The 23,610-nt window shown below is 42.8% G+C and overlaps 1 protein-coding gene across 1 annotated transcript; it reads left to right on the top strand.

The window, feature by feature from the left end:
- The first annotated feature begins 1,068 nt into the window (after positions 1-1,068).
- On the top strand, positions 1,069-23,327 carry LOC141784410 (uncharacterized). Its single transcript, XM_074662242.1, has 14 exons — positions 1,069-1,242; positions 14,035-14,464; positions 14,592-14,759; positions 14,879-14,940; positions 15,815-15,917; positions 16,355-16,440; positions 16,839-16,939; positions 19,182-19,252; positions 19,513-19,620; positions 19,707-19,777; positions 19,867-19,984; positions 20,076-20,240; positions 20,496-20,591; positions 20,668-23,327. Exons 2-14 carry the CDS (start codon positions 14,195-14,197, stop codon positions 22,912-22,914), a joined length of 3,666 nt encoding a protein of 1,221 aa, XP_074518343.1. The 5' UTR covers positions 1,069-1,242; positions 14,035-14,194; the 3' UTR covers positions 22,915-23,327.
- The last annotated feature ends 283 nt before the right edge of the window (positions 23,328-23,610 follow it).

Here is a 23,610-nt window from a genome sequence, read left to right as displayed (position 1 = left end):
TTCTTAGGTGTCATTGTTTTTGCTTTATTGATTGCTGCTGTGACTTCAGCTTTGTTACAATGTACTATTTACAATGACAAAGTTCTATTCTATTCTAATAGAGGAAACAATGATTTACTATCTCAACTTTTCTGTATCTGTTTGGATAACTGACCTCTTTTACTTCTGTTGTGGCTGTACTTTGGCGTCTGCAACCTTGTCGTCTCGTTTGCATTTGTGTTGCCGCTTTTGCATGTCATCTGACACCTACAAGCCACCGTGTAATGCAACGCATCACATCCAGTCACGTCGCATTGAATTGCATCCAGTCATTTGGAATTGCTGGAATCCCATTGAATTGCACTAAAACACAAAGTTAGCATCCCAACTCAACACAACATAACTTAATGTTATGCAACCCAAAGTAAAATAATGTAAGCTACCTATACGTAACCTAGCATAGCATAATGTGACATAACAACGCTTCACATAAAATGTCAACGTAATGTGAAATGGTGTGTCGTGGTGTCACAGAATGATACTTTATGTCATGTGATGTCATAAGGTAATGCCACCTTGTGTTTAGTGAGTGTTATAGCTCACTGTAGCGTGTTGATAATTATTAGCTTGTTGGGAATGTTGGCTTTTTTTAAAGTAGGATAAAATGAAAACTGTGTGTGTGTGTGTGTGTGTGTGTGTGTGTGTGTGTGTGTGTGTGTGTGTGTGTGTGTGTGTGGAGGAAAGCCTGACGTTTTTCTTCTTTTTTTTTGCCAAGGGAGGGGCTGGTAGAGCTTATCTAGGCCGCACACACACACACACACACACACACACACACACACACACACACACACACACACACAGAAAGAGAGAGTAATTTGCCTCTCAAGTCAAACACACACCTAGTCAAATAAGTGTGTGTATAAGTGTGTATCCAGGCTCACATCCTAGCAGGAGGGTGATACGGAGGAACAGAAAGCGCTTTCCCTTCTACCCATAGACTAAATCCACCTGATTGAGTGATCACGCATGCGCACACCGCCGGGGGTATCCACCTCTCTCTCTCCCTCTCTCCTACCCGCACATACTCGCACGCGCCGGTGAGTCAGAGCGGCTCGAGCTTCTCAGCGCGCGCTGCTGGTGTGGATGTGCCGACCGGAGCCAAAAAGCGGGATTCTGCGTTGGAGCTGGTTCGGTGAAAATTGGACGTTTTCAGACTGAGGTTCTGCTCAGGAGCGTCCGCGCCGTTTGGAGTCGTCAAACCCGGTAAGTTTTAGCGGAAATTCACAACCAATGTACCCGTGTTGTTGTACCCTGTTGATCTCACAGTCAGTGCTGGTTCGGTACCGTGAGGCTCAGATCTGCTCTGCTAGTTTTCAAACCGTTAAACGCGTCTACACACCTGGCAAACCAAACCACGTTCAAATTTTCACAAATTCAATTCAGAAGCCTACAAAACTGATTTTAAACACATTGTGAAGAGTTTAATCTAAGTTAATTAATATTTACATTATTTCGGCTTCGTCTACTTTATGTTTACCCGAGTTTAAAGTGTGAAATCCTAGATGTAGGTGTAGATTTTGGTCTAAAGATTATATTTCTTATTCATTTACAACGGCTGTTCCAGAAAGTTCCTCCCTTTTATATCCGGCTATTCTTTTCCACATTAACTTTATCTATTGGCACAATGATGATGAATATAATCTAAATATTTACCCAGTCACTCTTTGTTTTAGGAGCCATATAATGTTCAGGTTGTGAGTTAATAGTGCCTGTTATTGACTCTTTTTAACTTTGTAATGCTTTATAGACTCAGTAAATAAAATTCAGATAAACTTTTTGTGCAGTATTTTTGATAAAATTGAAAATTGTATTTATAAATTATTCGATAATTTGGACTAGAGACTGAATAATGCCAATGTTGTTGTTTTTTTAATGTCAATTTTTAATCGCAGAACCTCAAATTTATTGAGTTTAGTGTTAAAAAGCAGTCCTTATATGTGCTTATATTACTCCTTTCTAACTAAATTCTGAATCTTAACACTGTTAGTGTTTAATCATTTTGATATTATTAAGATTTTACTGTGTTTTTACCCTTTTTAGACCAATACTGTACCCATAGAGAGATATGGTCATGAAATAGGGATATCATCAGCGTAAGGTGTGAACTTTTAGCGTATTTGTGGTGATGAATTGTTTGTTGTGAAAGGTTTCAGCTTAAAAAATGTAACCCCACTGATATACAACATCACAAATCTTAATTATTCGATTTTTTTTATAGTTTTGTACCATCAAGAGTGTGTTGTGTCCAGTTGATTTGATATAACTTGAACGTTTGTGAGTGTTTTTGTGTTTAAGATGAAGTTCACATAGACTTTGGCTCAACATGTCTGCTGAGAGAAAGGATGTTTTCCTAAATGACTATTTTTCTGCCCTGGGGGTGTTGGAACTTGGATTACGTGTGTCAACATACAACTTAAACTCACCTACATGCAGGTGAAAGAAGACAAAGTCTGATCATTGAGAAAGTAAAAACAGTACGACCACAACTTTGATCCTTGATGTCACAATAAGAAACGGAAACCTTTGAATTAATGAGGTTTTAATGAGATTTACTGCTTTAGTAATATTAATCTCTTCATACTAGGGGGGGTGCATTGCTCAGGGGCACTTGCGAAGGGCAGGTCAGCTGCTGGGGATTAAACCTTCCTCTTTGTTTTGTACAGAGTGTCCTCTCTTACTTTAAAGTTTTGTTCTTTCTTATTGCGTTCACAAGCAGCCACGATCACACCAGACTCCATTTAAAAATCGGCTAATTTAATCTGGTGCTGCTAACTGGGACACGAGCTTAAACTGTGCAGGCTGAACTTTGACCTCTCTTCAGTCTCGGCGTTGTGTTTAATTCGGCTGACGTAGAATCCAACAAGCTGCTTTGTGTTTGGACTCAGACTCAGTTTTCTCCTTTTGGTGATCATGTAAACGATCGTTTGCTTGTGTCACAGTTAGCAATGTGTCTATTAAATCTATTATTTTGTTAGCTTGATAGCGCTCAAAGAAGCAAGCTTCTGCTTATGTGCACAAAGCTTGTTGGATTCATAGTGACGCACACTGGTTGATAAAGACTGTTAGAGAAAATCAGGTGTGTTCTTTAACGTAAATAAACTTATTTAAAAGCTGGTTTGATTGAAGGTAGTCCTCAGTTTGACACCAGATTAGATACAACCAGCAGGTTACAACTGGTAGAACCAACCCATGGACTGAATAACATTCAGACGCACGCCTAGTGATGTCACCCATCTGTTTCTGATTCAGAGTTTTAAAGCGGTTCGTTGAGGCCATATTGAGATGCTAACTGTGTAAACTCAATATCACCTAAAATACTGATTATAAAAATAAAACCTCCACCACATACAGTGAACAAAGTTTTAAACTAAGGATGTGAAAGCGCCCTAAGGCTAAACTATGATTGAGTCAACAAGGTATAAAATTTTATCGTCAAAAAGCCATTTCTGTAAATTCTGTAGCATTTTTTGAATCAAACTGCTGTTAAACATTTAAATACGTAAACTTTAGATAAATATGAACTTCAGTAATTCCATATGTACTCATTTTTGTCTTTTACTCAAAACATCACCAGTCTTATCCCACAGTAGGGCATGCTGGTTATTATTTTGTGTGACAGTGTCAACAAAAACGAAAGTTTGATTAAAATGTGGGAAGTATTATATTGAATGAAAGGACGATTAGTGAAATTAATAAAAGGTTTTCAGTACGATGAAAATAAATCCCTGTTAGAAAAAATGTAAGATAGGATGGTGTAACTGTTGCAACGTTTTATGAGTGGTTTATGGTTGAAAAGAAAAGAAAATAAAGGACAAAATTATAAAAGGAGGACGTGGCGTAAGGGAAGGGGCGGAGAGGAGATCTCGAGGAAAAAGGTGATGAAACAGGCGTGCCTGTAGAAAGGGCCTGCAAAACCATAAAAAATAATAAGCTGTCCGTGCAAAGTTGAAAACTTATAATAAACGTCCCCTAGGGTTGTTACTGGAGTGTGCCGATACATCCCTACGGATCCCCTCGGATTATCGCTTCCTGGGACCAAGAGTGCGCTATGAACGGAAAGACGTTTCTATGGATTTAAGTTTGTTCAAAGTTTGGTGAGATTGTTTCATTTTTGCACTTTTCCTGAAATACCAGTGTTTTTGGTTGATCGATCACGTTTTTGGGGGGTTTGGGTTTTTTTTCCTGTGTGGATTACTTGGAGGATTTACTGCTGTTTCCTTTTGGAAAGTGGACCAAAAAACTGCGTGAAAGACGATTTAAAAGGACTTGGAAAAGGACAAGCGTGGTATTTTTTGTTAAAGGGGAATTTTTCTTTATTTGGAGTGGGAAAAGACTGTTTGGGGCTTTGTTTGAGTGAATATTTGTGTTTGATTGCCATTGCGCGCCGGGTGCGCAGTAGAGGCTTTTGTTCGGTTTGATTAAAAGATAAACTTTTTTTGATTTGGACACAGTCTCTTGAGAGTTCATTGGTTTCATTTGTTTAACATTTATTACCTGTGGCAACTAAAATACGCTTTGTTGGCAGAATTTATCCGTTTCCTTAAAGTTTTCCCCCTTAAGTGTTAACGCCGACTCGAGAAGGGTCGTGCTGTTACAATTTAACTCTGGTATTAGATCAGGATCCGTATCGGTCGATACCCAGAGCCCAGGTATAGGTATCGGTATTGTGACCAGAAAAGCTGGATTGGTGCATTACTATTGTAAACATGTTGATTTGGGCTCTAAAAATAGACTTGTTAAAATGGTGTAAGAGTGGTTTAGGGTACTTCCCGAGTCAGCCTCAAGTGGACACTTAAGGAACTGCAGTTTTTAGTACTTCTGCATCAGAGGTAACTTGATCCTTCCATATCTTGTTGCTATCGCTGCTATAGGAGGCTGAGTTCGACTAATGTACAGGTTGGAGTCAGGTTGGCAATGATAGATGGTTCTAGACAGAGCTACACATCTGCGCGGAAAATGCACATTGCTGAATACAAAGGAAATCCTAATGCCATTTTTCCCCAACGCCTATAAAAATTGGACTATACCAACGCAACTAAACTCTGGATCTTTTGGGAACTCCTTTTCTTGTTTTGTCAAACCTCTCCTCAGACAGTTTTCCTCTCTTTATACACTCAGGGCTTGTCCTGCCCCGCCTCCTACAGTTTCTCTTTCCGCTCGTGTCAGATATTTGACGATATTCAAGAGCAGTATGTTTTGATAAGACGCCCTGATAACACAGCTCAGGTTCTGAAATCTTGTGCTTGTTTTTCCCTGCTAACAGTCGTTGATCTACATGTTGGAGATTTTTTAATGACGTGTCATTTTGCGAAAGGCACTTCAGGTACTTCATCTGTGGAGTCACAGCCAGGACCACAGCAGTGTTTTCCAGCAGTGCGACCTGTTGATCCCGACCCCTGACCCGCTCAGAGCTCCTGCCTGCTGACATTTTTAGATCCTGGGAGACGTTTGGTTCCCTCTCGTCTCTCCTCGTCCATGGTAACCCCTCAGACCAGCGGTGCTCAGCCCGCTCCTTTCTGTCCTGTTGACCCTCCCAGACTGTAAAACACAGCAGTAAACTTAATCTCCCTGTTGCTTCCCCTGTAGGAGAAAGGAGGCGTCAGTCGCTCAGTGAGCAGTGAAAGAGATTAAACGGGGATTTCTCTACTGTTAACACTTATTTTGGCACAGTGGAGCTGAAAACTCAGCCAGCAGTGATGTTGTTTTCATGCTAATGTTGTTTAAAAAGCACTTCAGTGTGGGGGGTCCTGCTCTGGTACAGTCACATGTGTTTACTGGTGTTGGTCGGGTAAATAAGACGGAGGCCTTCTCCTCCTCGGGGAGTTTTATTTGGGTTTCCATGGAGGCTGAGTGTTTGTGCTCAGTCTGTTTTATCCAACACCTACGACTCTGATAGTTCTCCGGACCGCCTCAGGACCAGTTTGGATGGTTTCCTGGTTAACCTGTTGGTGGTTTCACTGCAGATACAAAGACACTTTGAGTGGTTTGGACACAGAGTGTTTGGTAGATCTGGAGACGGTTGCAGGTTTTGCTCAGTCTGAGGATGAATTGTGAATATTTTAAGATTGTAAAGTTCCTGATTTGACAGTTTAGGTCTGTTTGGTCCGTTTATCTTTAAAGGGTTCCCTTCCCTTCCTCAGGGTTTCCTGACTGGAGCACCAGTCTCAGCCCCCTCCTCCAGTCTGAGCCCCTCACTTTCAGCTCGACTGTTTTCTCTCAGCCTGTAATCCTCAAACTGAGGCGTTAGGAAATCTGTCAGTGCTGCAGAAAGTGTGGGAGCTAATCTGTCAGACTGCTGAGCAACAAGCAGCACGCCCGCACCACGACAGAAATCACAGCAGAGAGGCAGAGAATAAATAAACGTACAGCCTGCTGGGACTCACACGCTGCTGTCTGGAGCGGTTTCTCTGCTTTAGCTTTCAGAGATACAGGAACAGTGGAGATGCTGATGGCAGTTACTTTACTAAACTTCACTGTGACTCTCTGGGTTTTCAATTTTAAATCCCACAATTTAGATAGAAACTAATTCTACACAAACAGCATCAACAACTTTGTCCTATTGTCACCAACTGTTTGTACTAAGAAGTCAAGTCATCAAAGGAGCAAACTGTGCTGTACACTTGACATTGACTGAACATGTAAGGGCCTGTGTCCACTGACAGCTTTTTTTGGGGGGGACAAATTTGGGATTTAAAATAGGCTGAAGATTCACTGGTTTTAAAATTAGATTTATATAAATAAAGGCTAAGTTGAAATGTTGTTGCAACTGTTGCAAGGTGAAAGACTTAGGGCCTGTGTCCACTAACATTTTTTGGGGAAGAATTTGGGACCTCAAATTGGCTGTCTTGTTGTTAATTCTTGATTGGTATTATATTTTAAGGCTAAGATAAAGAGTTGTCAAAACTTTTGTAAAGCAGCAATACCCTTCTTGGTAGGCTGGCAAAAATATGCATTTATTTTTTCACCACTTAGGGCCTGTTTCCACTGGAACGAATTTGGGGCTTCAAATTGGTCAAATCTTTGCCATTTTTTTTCTTTTTTTCATTTTCAACTTTTGTAAGGCATCATTAGCAATGCCCTTCTTGTTAGACTGGCAGCATTTTATTTTAACCGCTAAGGGCCTGTTTCCACTAACTTAAAAACTGGATATGGAAATTGTGCCACAAAAATGACATAACTTGACTTTCAGCGTGTCTTTTTCTGCAGAAAACTCAGTGTCGCAAGTGCAAAAATTTCATCAACATCAGGTGTGTTTTTGTAGCGGCGCTCACAGTTGTAAATAATTTTACCTTTGGAGCTACACCACATTTCTTTCTGTGAACTGAGGTTAGTGGAGACAGGCCCTAATTGCTCGAAAAATGAATAGTTTCAACAATTCCTGGTATAAATTAAATTCAGTCATTTTGAAGCCCTGTATCTGCTCAGAAACAGACTTTAGGGGTCGTGTGCTGTGTGTAAAGGACTTCTGATGCTTGACGAGCGTTCGCGTCCAAAGAAGATTCTGGACTCCAGGAGTTCAAACAGTTCAGTCAGTAAGTATCCATCCTCGGTCTGTGCTTGACTCTCAGACTCTCCAAACCTTTGAGAGACTTCAGTGTCAGCCTGGAAACTATCTGAGCTCAACCTCAGTGTCAACCACCAGGATTAGACGGGCAGGTCTGAGAGTCTCACCCGTCCTCTTTAAATCAGCAAACCAGCGCTTTTCTGTTTACTCGGATCAGAAACTCTCTCCGGTTTCACATTAAAACGCCATCGACAGATTTCTTTCCGTCCAGTCACTGCAGAAACATCATCTGCTGGCGTTTGGAAAAAGCATTACCGTGAGTGGCGGGGCCGTCAGCAGTGGGTCGATGGCGGTGCTGCTGGTTTCTGCAGCGGGTCGGGGATCCCAGAAACCCTTTCTGCAGAAGCCCTATCAGTGTTTCCAGAGTGGCACAGAGTCGTTACGTGTGGGTCCTGTAAGAGTGAGGTCATGTTGTGTGTTCAGTGAAGGGTTGTGTGTCCTCTCCTGTCCCCGGGCATCTGTGTGTGTGTGTGTGAGTGTGTGTGTGTGTGTGTGTGTGTGTGTGTGTCTGAGACGGAGGAGAGGTCATATGAATTTGTAGTGTCAATATTTGTCCGTCTATTATTTCTCAAACAGGTTTGCAGTGACTTTTGTGTGAGTGTGTGTGAGTGTGTGTGAGTGTGTGTGGCTGTACACTGGCAGGAGCGTTGGTCTCTTATGTCAACGATCGACTCCAGATCATCAGGTAAACGTTCAATTAAATAAGTGTGTGTTTGTTTTGGGATTCTTTGGTTTAATGTTTTAGCTAAAATCTGGGTCAAGTTTGTATCTGATCTTGACCGAGTACTTAGACTTTGGTTAGGTAACATTTCCTTTTTTAAGTCCTGGTTCTGAGTCGGGTATTTTAGAGTTTCAAAAACAACAAATGTTTCAAGAACAGAAGTTTTCCTGGCTTCACTTTTTTGACATTTGGGCTGTCAAAAGTTATAGTGTTCATCCAAATAATATGAATAATAAACAAATCAGAAAACAAGAAATGCACACCGTAAGTATTGAAAAGTACAAAACTAGCGTCAACCGCCAGCTGTCAGGCTAGCAGCTAGTGCAGGGGTGGCCAACCTGCAGCTCGCGAGCCACATGCGGCTCTTTGATCCATGCATTTTAAAAAAAGATATTATATTGTTATGAGTAGTGGTGTGCCAATCAATCTAAAATATTTATATATTGATGCCAATGTTGTGATCAGTATTGATCAATACTTGGGTGATGAGATTGATACTTAAGTTTCAGTTTCTTTTCTCTACATCGCTAATGTGATCATAGCTATCTAAATAGATGGAACTGTATGTCGTCTGCAGTAAAAAAAAAAAAATTGTCTTTGACACGGCTCCAAGTACGAATTGAAACTCACTTACGAACGCAGTAAATATCGCTTTAAAATTTTATGCCATTTCGTTAATGTGTGAGAGGAAGTGCGTTTTTGATGTGGCTCTTTGTAGTATCACGGTAATTTTTGTGGCCCTTGGTCTCTGACTGGTTGGCCACCCCTGGGCTAGTGTGACTACAAGAAAAAAAAAGTCTTAGCTATTCAGCATGACAATAAAATGCTGAATACGCCTTTCAGTGACACTAAGCCATATTATCAGTAAAGGACACGTGGTCATAGGGTGTTTGGGGTCAGTCCCTGGCTTGGTGTGTCGTTCCAGGTGTCCCCCCTACAGATCCACCTCTGCAGCCTCTACAATGTTCTTGATGGCTCTCATAGATTGCAGTACTTTCACTCCAAGGAGTTCTTGGTTTTAAGTAGTGCCTCAGCACCCGATCTCGACTGGCTCACACCGGGCTTTCCATCTGTTGCTCCGGCACCCTGTGATGAACTCTGCGTATGTGGCCCTCTTACGCTCGATGGCCTCATCAATTTGATCTTCCCATGGGTCAGTCAGTTCTACAGGAACCATTTGCTTGGTGGACTTTGATGTTGGCACCATATCTGGGTGGAGAGAAGTGGTTATGAAGTTGACCGGGAACTTGAGCTGGTTTCCAAGGTCAACTTAAAGTGCGGTGGTAAGGAGTCCACCTGTAGAGCTGGGCTGAGGTCGTTGAACCTTCTGTCCTGATCTATCGAAAGAGATTGACTTTTTGGGGGCAGCCTGGGTGTATCATAAAAATCAGACAAAACCCCCTAAGACATGAAATCTGGTACCCTGTTTACATTCTGGTTTGGAACCTTTGGGACTGGATTCCAACATGGACCCCCCACTTGAGAGCTTACTTGTTTGGGCGCACACCCTAACCACTAGCCAGGCCATACAGTGGTTCTTCTTTTCAATGAACATTGCTTAAATGTACCCAACAAAGCTTCAAGTTTATACCTGGTTTTCTACAGGTACAGGGCAAACCCTGCCTTCAAAATAAAAGCCATTACAGATGTAACAGGTCAAAAATTTCGAAGGGATGATTTGCAAATTGGTGTCCAGTAAACAGCGTCTAAGTGTTGACGGCACTTCAGGTGAAATATCTTGAATTTTTTCTCCAGCGTTTATGCAATCCATTCCGACTTAATTCACAGTAAAAACAGTGAAAAACAGCTTCTAACAGACACTTTTAAAGGTTTTTCTATTGACAGCTTTTCTACCAAAGTGAAGATCTGAGTCTTAAAGTGTAACCGGCGAGGTAATATTTGACCTGGCACTTCGTTCTAACCACGAGCGTCCTGTTGAAGCAGCTCCGTGTTTATTATCTACCAACACTCTGTTCTCTGATTGTTCCTCCATGAGGGAGCCCCTCAGATGACAGCGTCTCCGCGCTAACGTCTGAACGCTGACGTGTGAAGCGGCCTGCGGGCGGACAGTTTGTCAGAGAATCATTAGAGGAGGACAAAGCGTGGAGAGGAGGGAGTTTTCATGGTGGATCAGAGGTTCTTCATGCCCTGTCACTGTCAGTTATTCATTCACTCCATCTACCGCCTCCTCTGCCACCAGTCGTCCCTTCATCTCCAACGTCGCTCTGGACTCCGTATCGAGGTCAGGGCCGGCGCTGTGGGAATGTGGAGCAGAGGCAGGAGATAGCTGTATGGAAACCTCCTAACTGGGTCGGCTGAGAAGAGCCAAATAACAAAATGATGCAGTGGTTTCTGTCAAGAGAGTCACTGCAGAGTTCCCAGCATGCATTTGGTATCAAGCCCATTGTTAGCCATTGTTGCGCCACCAAGAGGGGGAGTTTAGAGAGGGAAGTGGGGACATCTGGAGGTGACGGGGAGACTCAATAGACCAACGAGACCAATCAGCAGTTTCACCTGAAAGTAACCGACACTGGAGTGTTCAAATGAAGACTTTCAAAATAAACCGGCTTCCTCACACTCAAAGAAGACTTTTGGAAAAACTGGGGTTCCGGTCAGAGTTAGCTAATCTGTAATCTAATTGAAGAGATCAATCGTCTGAAACGCCCCCTGAAGTCCAAGTCCTGCTCATAAGACGTTCAGCAACTCCAAGCTCCAAATCCAAAGTGGCTTTTCCTTTCATCAACAATCTGAAAACTGAACTTTTCGTAACGATTATTCGCTACTTAGTCTTGTCAGGTCTTGTGTTATTTTTCAAATCCTAACTGGACGTAGTCAACTCAGATTTGACGTCACTATCGGTTCGTCGTGGTGCACCAGTCGTGGTGAAAAGTGTTAACCGTAAATGAAGTTGTGATAACCGTTGTAGGAGGAGTGAAAATACCCTCAGTCACCAACTCAAACTGTGACCTCATTAACCAATCAGAAAACTCCGTGTGAACCGGGTCGGCATTCTATTTTTACATTCCGAGTCGCGTGATTGGCTGATGTCACCGTTCTTTGATGATCAAAGCGTGCGATGGAGTGAGTCATTGTTGAGCCTTTAGCGATGAACAGACGCCGTAAGCGAGGGGGACGGAGAGAAAGTGGAGGAGAGAAACACCAGGAGATGAGTTATACGAGGAAATATAATATTTATAGACTGACCCACTCACACAAAGATACACACACAAAGACACACACACACACACACACACACAATGACACACAAAGACACGCAGTGACCCCGATTGTGTTGTCTGCCAAGTAAACAAACCGTCATTGTTTGTAACCCCGTTTGTTGCCACAGTGACCAGCAGCACTCTGAGCGGTTGCCACGGCAGTGTATGGCAGCCCCGACATCCACAAACACACACACACACACACACACACACACACACACACACACTCTTCCTCTTTCAATCCAGAAAACAATCCAAACCTCTCTGTAAATTCTGTTGATTTGATGTTTTCTGTCTTTTTAGCACAAACATCAAATCTTTGAAATGTGTTCAAAGTTTTTCTCAAACACAAACATGTTCCTTTAATTTTGGCTGAAAAAAAGACTAATTTCATTTATGTTTTACACTTAAACAGCTCTGTTTTCTTCTGGTTTGTTTACTTATCGAAATCAGCTTCTATGGATTCCTCATTGGATCAAGAGAAGGAAATATAAAGCAGTGAACGTGTTTTCTTTACACTCAGCAGGCTGCCGGACCTTGCATTGACTAGTCTGACACAGCTATCTTAGCTTAGCCGATGCTAACAGTTTTCCAAGAAAACTCTGATTCAGGATTTTCAGTTTGAAGTTTGACTGAAGAACTGAACACTCTGTGACAGGAGATTTCTATTCAATACATTCAACATGTTAGACATCTCCTAATGGACTAAAAACCATAAAAACCACAAAAATAATGCTAGCTTGATGCTAACGTAGACGGTAAATTACATTCATATGCTAGCGGTTAGCATACATTAAAATATCTCTTAAACCAGAATTTTGATTTTCATCGCAGAAACATATCACAGTTAGTCCCTGTGAACAACACAGCAAACTCTAAATGTCAAAATATCAACAGGCGAATGTTTTCAGACAGGGAGAGAAAAGGTTCCAAACAACTCAAATTATTGCTATAACCACTTCGAGACAGTAGGTGGCCTACTTCAGTCAATAACACATAACAAAACAGTACATCAACGTCACATGACAAGGGATTTCTACTTATTTTTATTTATTTACATCCAGAGATTATTCACACATAAATTTACAACATGAAATGTTTTTGACAAAGGAAACCTGTAAAGCTAATTTTTGTAGAGGGAAAATTCAAAGAAGAGCATTGATAAAAAAGGTTTTTGAAATTTTAGATGGAGTTATGAATGTGGCTTTTCCCAAGTAATGAAAGGATCAACACACACACACACACACACACACACACACACACACACACACACACACATTGTTAGCATGATTAGGCTGGAAGTTTGACGGAAGAAATCGGGCAGTCACACAGAGACATGAGATTAAGTTATATAACAGCCTCACACACACACAGACACACACACACACACACACACACACACACACACACACACATTACTAATTCATCAGCAGGAAGCGTGTATCTTTGTCAACATGAATCCTGAACTCCACACGAGGGATTCTCTTTGCATCGTGTGTTAAATTATTAAGAAGTGCAGGAATTCAGTCGCTAAGCGTCGTGAGCCATATATGGACTTCCTGTTCCCCCTTCAGAGGATTAAGAAGCAGAAACACAGAAACACAGCTTTAGCCCCAATCATTAAAAGGATCACACTCCTTTATTCACACTGCGTGTTATCCCGTCACAGAGAAGACGGAGAGCAGGTGTTTTCACCTCCAGGTGTGAATGAGCTCCATGAAACTCCAGGTACGAGGCTGTTTGCTCGTTCCTGGAAAACAAACGCAGAAAAGAAAAGAAGACTTATGAGCAGAACGCAGGAACAGCTGACAGGGGAGTAAATATTAACAGGACTTCATGAACGTTTCATTAACGTTTCATTAACTCTGACAGGCTGCTTCAGAAAAGGTCAACAACACACTCCCTAAAAATTACATTCACCTTTAAAATCTCTCTGGATGGAGTTTCAGCCCTGATTGCTTTTATACATCATTTTCCCTGGAAGTGATAGTGTATATGACTTTAAAGAAGGGGTGTTCTGCTTTCCTTTATCTAAACATGGATCTAAAGTACCAATACTGGATGTTCAGACTGAGCATGGGCAGATTCTCAAACCTCTACATCAGAGGTCGCCAACCCATGGATCGCGATCTACTGGTCGATCTTTGAAGCTTCCCTGGTAGATCTTGAAAATAATAGAAAAATGAATCACTCCTCATCATGCATGATGGAGTTCCAACAATGCAAGATATTTGACCTTAAGATGGACAAAAAAGAAGGAGCAACATCCAACTTTATCCGCCGTTTAAAGACTGGACTAAATGACTTGCTACTCGACTCAGAACAGAGGGACTGGAACAATCGTCTGGAAATCACTAAACATTAAAGAGTTTTGTTGTTGTTCTGAGTTTAAAAACAATAAATCAGCTTTTATTTGTGTTTATGTGACAATCAGTGAGCTCTAAAGGAGCAGCCAGACAAGTTTCTGAAGCTCTTCTTTAACTTCTCTACAGCATCCTCCAACCTTTGACCTTCAACCTCCTCCAATGTCCCTGAAGTGATGACCCATCATCACCCGTCCTGTGACCATGGTCATCCCTCACCTCAGTGACCAGCCCTCCCACCACCGGACCCCCGCCTCCCCTCTCTGCACCCGTCCAATCAGCTGCAGGGATGCACGTGATGGGCAGTGTCTCCCCGGCCAATGAGAAGGAGGCTTTCTCCCTGCAGGAGGAGGGCGTGGCCGTAGCTGAGCCGACGTCTCCTCCCCATTCTGATATCAACCTGATCAGACCCCCTCCTCCACCTCCTCCTCCTCCTCCTCTTCTTCCTCCTCCTCCTCCAATGCCACCCCTGCTGCCAGGGCTGGGGAACCCTGCAGGAGGGTTGAGGAAGAAGAAGAGAGTGAGGAGTTTCTTTTGGAAGACGATACCTGAGGACCAGGTAGAGCCAGGTCGAAATCCAGATGCACGTTTGGTTCATTAAACTACATACCTTTAATACCTGTGTGTGTGTGTGTGTGTGTGTGTGTGTGTGTGTGTGTGTGTGTGTGTGTGTGTGTGTGTCACAGGTAAAGGGACGGCCCAACCTGTGGACTCAAGGTGGAGTCCAGCAGCAGTACCAGATCGACGTCAAGACCATTGAGGAGCTGTTTGGTCAGGACTGTCAATCAAACTCCAAGGCCACGCCCACAAGGGGCGGGAAGACCAGGAGCTCGTTCAGGGAGGCGAAGGAGGAGGTGTGTGTGTGTTTGTGTGGCATGCAGGTTGGCGTGTGCCTCTGTTTGCTAAAGGTGTGTGTTTGTGGACAGTTTCCACCCGAGCTTTAACCTTTTTACCCCCCTGGTCTCTCTACCAGGTCACAGTTCTGGACCCAAAGCGGGGCATGAACATCGGGATTTTCCTCAAACAGTTCAAGAGGTAAATCTCTGCGCCTGGAGGCTCCTCATGTTGTCAGATTAAACCAATAAGAAAAAAAAATAATAATTTAGCTTTAAATGGTGTATTTTCCTAATAAGCTAACTTTGGTTTGTGCTAAGCTAACCAAAGTTAGCTCATTGCACATGTCTGCTGTTGAAGGAATGAATCCATCTCCTCTGTGTCCAGAGGTTATAGCGTGATGTCTCCTCGCCCTCATCCTGGGGTATTATGGGTAAACCTGGGGATGCTGGCTCATTGTGTAAACCTGGTTCTAATGTAATATACAGTATAAAGTAATTTAGCGTTAGCCTCAACACTTGTGATGTAATACTGATAATAGTGGTATTAACATCAAACTGAAACCACGATGGAAAGTGAAGACACATAACCTCCGTAGATTGACAAAATCAGGCCAAAAAAAAAAGAAAAATAAGAAAAATATCTATAATAAGTAATAAATTAGTTAAAACAAAACAACTTAAAAGAGAAAGTCAACAAACAAAGAGACGGAAAGGGAAAATTCCATCAAGGAACTGGAAGAGAAATCTTAAGGAGCACAAAGAGGCCCACTGATACCATCACTGTTCCCAAATCAACCACATAGACATGAAATGTCCTGTATGTGTTGGTGTTGATGCATCAATATGTTCAGACTGAGTGCTTTCCAAACACTGAGAGACATACAGGCGTGGGGGAGACACAGTGACAGCCATGTGTGAAACAGAAACACAACCTGCGAGCTGCAGTGTGTCATAAAACACCAGCTACAAATATCCTCTGAGCTAGCTAAACTGGGCTGAAATTCAAATGTACGTAAATGAACTCGTGAAATAATGTGATGTAAAATAATTTAATGTTAAATCCCCTGTTTCAGGTCCAACCAGACGATAGTGGACGACATTCACAACGGCAGGAGTGGAGCTTTTGGGGCGGAGCCTTTGAGAGAGCTGCTCAAGCTGCTGCCAGAGACGGACGAGGTGAGACGTGTGCCTGGGTATCCTTCTAACAGTTTCACAGGTCGACCACAGGGGGCGCAAAAAGTAGTTTTGGTTGACCCAACCTGTAGCTTCATCCCCCCCACTCATCCTTGTCTTCTCTAATGAAGGCATAAAAAGCCTGAGAATATGTTTGAATTTAATTTAAGTTTGTCGATGTTCCCACTGCAGCCTGTAGGGGGCACTGCTGAGCATGTTCTCAGCGTTCACTAATGCTAAGTTCCTGTTCACTGCAAAAAAGTAAATAAACGCAAGTCATACTCGTAGTTTGATTTAAAGCTTGACCAAAATGGGAGCTGAACACTGCCCCCTGCTGGTTGACGAGTAACAGAGCTGAAGTCCCCTGTTTGATATACAGACAAACACACACTCCAGTAAACATGAAAAGTGAAATCATCGTCTGTTTTTCTCTCTTAAAGGTGGAGAAGCTGAAACTGTACCAAGGTGACATCTCTAAGCTCTCATTGGCTGATTCCTTCGTGTACCTGCTCATTCAGCTGCCCAGGTGAGGGAACACCGATCTTTGAGCTACGCCCCCAGTTTCAATCATAATTTTGCAGATAGCTGTTTTTATCTGGATACTCTGAACACAAACAGCCACTTTGTGAGAGAAAGTCCAAATCCAAAGACTTTGAAACAGAGCGGAGGTTTTTCTTCCAGAGCTAATGGAGCTCATCTTGGAGAGTTGGTGTCAGCAGCAGATGGTGCAGAGAGAAAAAACACTGATGGGACACAAAGCTGTTGGAAAATCACTGACTAACACCCAGAGAGCACTTTGGTTCAGTTGAATTTCCAGAGAGATTGATCAGAAGTTTTCATTGTCATTTGATGAAAATATCACTGCGGAGAGGATGACTAGCTAAAGAAAGACTTTGATGATTAGCATTTTTTCTCTCTGTGCAGTTACGTGGTGCGAATCGAGTCCATGCTGTTGAAAGAGGAGTTTCCTGGAGCGTGTGAGGCCATGAAAGGAGACATTAAGATCCTGCGCTCTGCCACCAAAGGTAGCATCATCAGCTGATAACGGCACGCCCCGCTGTGTGGAGCAGCTGGCTCGGCTCTGACTGTTAGCTTGTTTTATTCGCATCAACAATTCACTGTGTTGTTTCAGTCATCACCAACCAAAACAAGAAACCCAACACTACTGTTTCTTTAAATTCTGACGTGTAGGAAAAGTTTTTCCTCTGTGCCAATGAGCCGGATTCATAGACATTTAAAAAACGTCAACAAGCAGTACATTAGCATTGTCAGTTAGCCAGCTAGCTAGCTATGTTAGTAATGCCACAGGGAGTGATCTCCTGTGTTGGACCACTGGTTTGATTGCTAGCGAAGGTTGTGATGGTTGGAACAAACTGACATGCTAGCTAGCTGCTAGCTGAAAAAAGAGTCATCCTTGTTAGCTTTGTTGCTAGTCATGATGATCGTGGCTAAAAAAAAAAGGATTAGTAGGACAGAATGCTCTTCTTCCGATTTGATTCTTTTATGATTTTTGGGGTGCAGATTTGGTTTTCAATTGCAATTCCTTGATATTTTCAATTTTTGTGATTTTTAGCTTTCTTTTTTAACGCCAGACCAAGTGAAAAAGTTTAACGATGATGTCTACAGACTTTATCTGGAGTCAAAAGAACAAAATAAAAATCACGATACTATGATACAATTTTTTCTCCCACCCTTAGAAATTAGGTACAGCCCCTCCTGACTTTGCTAGCTCACCTTTCAGCAGCTAACAAAGCAGACAGTTGGCTTGATAGCTAATGAAGCAAAAATGGTTAGCCCCTTAGCTAGCTTGCTCATTTTGTAGGATTAGTTTTAATGCCTTTTTTGAGAAAGGACGATACAAAGTGTAAGAAACAGGGAGAAGAAGCAAAGGATGACTTGGAGTAAAGGTCCAAGGGTCAAAATTCAACCATGGCACCCAAACATGAGGCCCAGGATTTAAGCATGAGGCTAACCTAGCATTCCTTCGGTGGCTTCCCATTTTTTTAGTGTTATTTTTCCCCGGGTTTTGACACCTTTATTCAGACAGTGGATAGAGCAGAGAAGGAAGTGATGTGGGAACTGGCCACAGGTTGGATTTCAACCAGGGTTTGAGGGCTAGCCTAGCGTAACTGCTTGTCCATTCTGGTGCGCCATCATGCTAGCTTTATGAATTGAAGTTAGCAACCAAATTTTAGCTTCCTGCCCCCACAAAAACAAAGATAACCGGAGCCTGATGTTTGAAGTTCATCGTATTGATGCTGGATAACCAAACATTATGGAGTAGTGAGAGTGCCAAATCACAAAAATAAATCTATAAAAGAATAAATAAATAAATGAATAAATTATATAAGAATCTATGAAAGAATAAATAAAAAATGAATAAATAAATAAATTATATAAGAATCCACAAAGGAAAGGCTGATAGAAAAAGAAATATAAAGAAAAATAATAAAAAAATAAATAGAAAAGTGATTAATAATAGATAAATAAGTAAATGATAATATATAATTTATTTATTAATTAATTTTTCCTTCATTTTTTTTATTTATTTATAGATTCTGAAATATTTTTTTTTATTAATTTATTTATTATTTTATAGAATCTCATATAATTTATTTATTTATTCATTTTTCCTTCATTTTTTAATTCATTTATATATTCTGATTTTTTTTTTTTATTTATAGAGTCTTATATAATTTATTTATTAATCCATTTTCCTTCATTTTTTAATTCATTTATAGATTCTGATATTTTTTTAATAATTTATTTATTCTTTTTTAGAATCTTATATAATTTATTTTCTAAATTCATTTATTTATTTTTTCTTTTAGAGATTTATTTTTGTAATTTGGCACTCTCACTGCTCCATACAACATGTCTAACGCTGAGATAAATAATTAACAGCTCCAGCTCGTCCTCTGGAGCCTTTTTCCACCATATGTGTAAATTAAGACTTCAGCATCAAACAACCTGCAGAACACACTCCGTCAAACCGTCCCCTCCCCTCACACACACCCTACAGTCTAACACTCGGTCTATTTTTAGCTGCGTGTGTGTGAATTTGCTAACAAACCCAGCACATGTGAACGCTCCCGCTAACAACCCTCACACTCTGTTGCCTTCAGGGATCTCCAGGATGTTAAACCCTTTCCTCATCCCTTTCTTTTCTCCAGCTTCATTTTCTCCTTTAATCTTTTTTCCATCGCGCTGTATTTGTCTGTTTGTTTGTGCGCTGGTGCAAATAAAGACTTCCTCCTCCTCCTCCAGAGTTAATGTGTTGTGAGGAGCTACACGCTGTTCTCCACCTGGTGCTGCAAGCCGGAAACATCCTCAACGCTGTGAGTGGAAAACACTGAATTCATGAATAATTAGTGGATAAACAAAGAGAGGGGGAAGAGGAGACCACAGACTGTTCTGGTTACCCCTCATCGTGCAGTTTCCTCCTTAAATTCCCTTTTTATTGCCCACTAGCGCTCTGAGGTCTCAATGTTTCACTTCCTGATGTATAATTTCAAACATAACTCCCATCTTCACAAACTTCCTAGACGGCCTGACTATACCTCGATAAATGTGTTTGTGTCGTGTTTGTGTCTCGCAGGGAGGTTACGCGGGGAACGCCGTGGGCTTCAAGCTGTCGTCCCTCCTGTCTCTGGCCGACACGAAGGCCAACAAACCGGGCATGAACCTGCTGCACTTTGTCGCTCTGGTTAGCGTCTCAAACTGCTGATTGTGATATCAACCTGATGTCAAGTTTTAAGCTAATATGGAAATAAATTTGTCTCTTTCTTACAGGAAGCTCAGAAGAAGGACGACAGGCTGTTGGAGTTTCCCGTAAAGCTAACTCACGTCCAGCCTGCCGCCAGGTCAGACAGCATATCCTCACCTTAGGTCCCTAAAAAAACGCTGCTCTTACCAAGTATCTGTTGGTGACTGACTTCAACTTCCTTTGTAGGATCTCTTTGGAAACTCTGGACTCTGACCTGCAGTGGCTGACGTCTCGTACGCAGTCGGTGGAAGAAAATGTCCAGAGAGACACGGAGCTTCTGCAGCAACTCGACGACTTCTTGCAGGTAAACAAATTGCTCAGATCCTCACTAGCCAAACTTGCAGATTGCCAAACAGTACCAGACTTATTTCGAGTGTGTCTGTTTTTGTTTTCAGTCGGCCACGTCGTCTCTGTGCTCGCTGCGCTACAGTCGGCAGAAGCTGAAGAGGGAAGGATGTGAGCTGATCGATTTCTTCTGTGAGGACAGAGAGACGTTCAAACTGGACGACTGCTTCAGCATCTTCAACACTTTCTGCTCCAGGTTCTCTGACGCCGTCAAGGTAAAGAAATAACGGTCTACACAGTCGCAGTACAACCAAACCCTGTAGTTCCTCAAATGCCCACTTGAGGCAGACTTCTACACCCAAGGAATCTCTGCAAGAACTCTTCTGGCTTTTAGATATGGGTCTCTACGGCTCATTCTAGGTTGATCCAAAGTAAGGTTGCATTTTTGATTTGGCGATCAAGATTAGAAACCAATGTGCGTCCAGTTTTTAAACCTCTGCTATAAAAAGCCGTGTCCTTCTTCCTTAAAGGAGAACAAGGAGAGGGAGGCTAAAGAGGCGGCACGTCGCCGGCGCATCCAGGAGTTGGAGGAGCAGAAGAGGCACTCGTGGGCTGGTGGTGAGGAGGTAAGTTGACACATCCTGACATCCTAACATCATGACACAAACAAATTGCGTCACTAACTGTACGGTTCTGTTTCAGGTTGGTGGAGCGTTTGGGTTACGCTGCAGCAGTGAAGCCGATATGTCAGCCGCCATGTCAAGACACAGCGAGGCTGGGCTGCTGGTGGAGCTCCTGACCCGCCCGCGCTCGCCCAACACTCTGGGTCGCTCTGGAAGCTTACGCCGCACGCGAAACTCTCCATCCACCTCACCGTCTGTTGCTGCAGAGCGGGAACTGAGCGCGCTCTTGAAGATGGGAACCCATGAGCAGAATGAGCAGAAAGCTTTTCTATCAAACTCGCCTGAAACAAGAAGTCCTGGACTTTCCCCGAGGCTCAGGACGGCCAGCTTCCCCCTACACCAGCAGCCCCAAGTGCAAAGCCCCTCCTCACCTCCTCAGATCGTTTTGAGTACAAACCATGCAACCAACTCTTACCTCAGCTATGATGCTACGCCATCTGGATTCAACACCAACACAACCACGAAAGAGAAAGTCGAACCTACCTCTGATGCAACCCAGCGATCTGACCACAACAACAAAGATGGACTCATCTTGAGTTTGAGCAGGCAAGGTAGTCCTCCAGATCAACAAACTAACCACAAAACCAGGAAAGATGATCAGGACCCTGAAAGAAAGCTTGACTCAAACATGTCTGTGGTTGTTAAGAAATGCACACTGGTGCCTGAACTAAAAGTTTTCAACAAAGTGACCAATCACGACAAAAGGCCTTGCAGCAGTCATCAGCAGGATGATCTGGTCGTAACAGATTTGGAGGAAGAGGTAGAGGACAAGTCTGTAGTCCAAAATATGCAGAGGAACTCTCAGATGGCAGAAAAGTCTGATGTGCCAATCCCTGAAACAAACCCATTGCAGAGAGAGGAAGAGGACCAGAAAGAGGAGAAGGTGATTGTTTGGTGTGTGACGAGTGTGTGTGAGGCAGCCAGCGAACTCTCAAACACAGCCTCACACACAGAATCTGAGAGGGATCAGCGTAGGAGCGACTATCAGGGAGGAAGTCAACAAGCTTCCTCCGCCTCAGCCAATGGCATGCCTTCAAAACCTCAACTGGCCAATGAGAAGCAAGTGCCTGAGCCCATCAGCAGCCAGCCGGTGCCGGTTTCCCGTTGTGACAATCCGTCACTACAAGACACCTCCCCAAGATGGCGCCCAGCCGAGTCCCCATCAGCAGATGAATTGCCTGATCTCACCGTAGATGCCTCTGAGGACGCCAAGGAACCAGCCAATCAGAAAGAAGAACCTAGGAGTCCAACAGACAACAAGAGGACTCATGCAGCTAATAAAAAAGAAGACTCTTCATCAAAAGCAAAGACAGAACAGGAACCTTTGTCCAAACCATCCTCCAAGAACCCCCCTACCTCCAAAACTCGATCGGCTGGGATAAAACCAGCAACCCACAACACCAGCTTTGTCTCCAGTAAGCAAAAGCCAGTCCGAACCCTGAACAACTCAGAGAACCAGGGCATGAGGCGGGTAGTTCCTATCTCAAGAACAAACCGAGGGGTCCCATCTCTGGGCAAGCATCCTGAGAAGCCCTCTGGAGCCCAGCAAGGCTCAGCAACACCCGCCAGTCTGAAGGTCTCCAACAGCACATCGAGGCCATCGACTGCTCCGTCATCCCAACGCTCCAGCATCCACAAGACAACAGACCCCAAGGACTCAAAGGACAATAAGCAGAACCAGGACTTACAGAGGAAGCCTTCCATCCGCAAGACCCCCGTAAAACCCAAACCCCAACCTGAAGAGAAGATGTGTCGCTCCACACTTAGGGCACTTGCACAAGGAGGTGGGGGAGGAGCAGGAGGAAGCGTCAGTGCCCCTGCTACTCCCATGCACAAATCCAGCGCCTCTTCATCGTCAACGCTTCCGAGTTTTGCTCGAAACACCGCTTCTTCTTCCTTCAGACGGACTCACACCACCCTCGTGCCGCAAGCTCCTCCTCACCCACCCTACCCTGGAACAGACGCCTCCCCCAAATCCTCCCCAAAGACCCCCTCCTTCTCCACGGTCACCCTACCAGGCACCTCTTCCCCTTTTACCCGAACAGGCTCATTAAGAATCTCCACCACCTCCCCCAGACCCTCGGATCTCCCCAAGTCCTCCTCATCCACACTGACAAGGTCTCAGAGCATCAGGATGCCTCGCTCATCCCCTCATGACTCACTAGGTCCCCCCAGAGGACACAGGCGCAATGACAGTGGGACGTTTTCTGACAAATCCAGTTATTCTAAGGACTCTAGCAAATCCACAAGGCCAACCTGGAGATAACAGGAAATGTCTCCCAGAAGGACAGAGGGGTCATAAGAGAGTAAACCCTGACATGAAGTACAAACATTTTCCAGTGAAGGAATAAAAGGAAACATTCCAGAGCACAACTCTTAGTGTCTAAAAATCCCAGCGAGGTGCTTTTTATATTTCCTTCAATAAAACACTTTAATCTATGTCTTAATTACTTTCTGATTTTGCACCTTTAATTTCACTAACCCAACTTAAGAATCTCTGTACATCTGGTCTAATTAAATTAATTTTTGATATTATAATTATTGTATTTTTGAAATATTAGATTGCTTAATAAATCACAAAGAATCATGAATTAATGAAAAATTAATTTAGACGAAGAGACTTTTGAGTGTCTCTGATTTAAACCATTGATGTTTGACTTGCTGGGAAATGTCTGCAGTGCCAAGTTTGTTCATATTCAAATATTTGTATGTTTATGTATCCATATTTATGTATGTATGTAAGTATGTATGTATTAATATTTGATATATAAAAACTATATACTAATTAAAGTGGTATTCCTTCAACAGCCTGGTCTTTATTTATTCATGAAAATAAAATTTTATGCATTTACACATTCCTTTTGATTGTTTCAAATAGTTTTAGTAATTTTTGTTCTAGTTTTTGACGCCATCAGAATGTTCAGTTTGTCCTCTGGTGCCACCTTGTGGCCGTCATGTTAGT

Source organism: Halichoeres trimaculatus, unplaced genomic scaffold (genome assembly GCF_033239565.1).
Source record: "Halichoeres trimaculatus isolate MK-OKI-2021-1 unplaced genomic scaffold, fHalTri1.1 fHalTri1_scaffold_22, whole genome shotgun sequence".
Lineage (NCBI taxonomy): Eukaryota > Metazoa > Chordata > Actinopteri > Labriformes > Labridae > Halichoeres > Halichoeres trimaculatus.
This window is presented reverse-complemented; position numbering and strand designations above follow the sequence as displayed.

Excerpts from the sequence above, each read along its gene's own strand:
- LOC141784410 (XM_074662242.1), top strand. The coding sequence starts at position 14,195 with ATGCACGTGATGGGCAGTGTCTCCCCGGCCAATGAGAAGGAGGCTTTC. Across the intron at positions 16,940-19,181 it reads CCTGCGCTCTGCCACCAAAG|AGTTAATGTGTTGTGAGGAG; the intron begins GTAGCATCATCA and ends CTCCTCCTCCAG. Across the intron at positions 19,621-19,706 it reads TGCTGCACTTTGTCGCTCTG|GAAGCTCAGAAGAAGGACGA; the intron begins GTTAGCGTCTCA and ends TCTTTCTTACAG.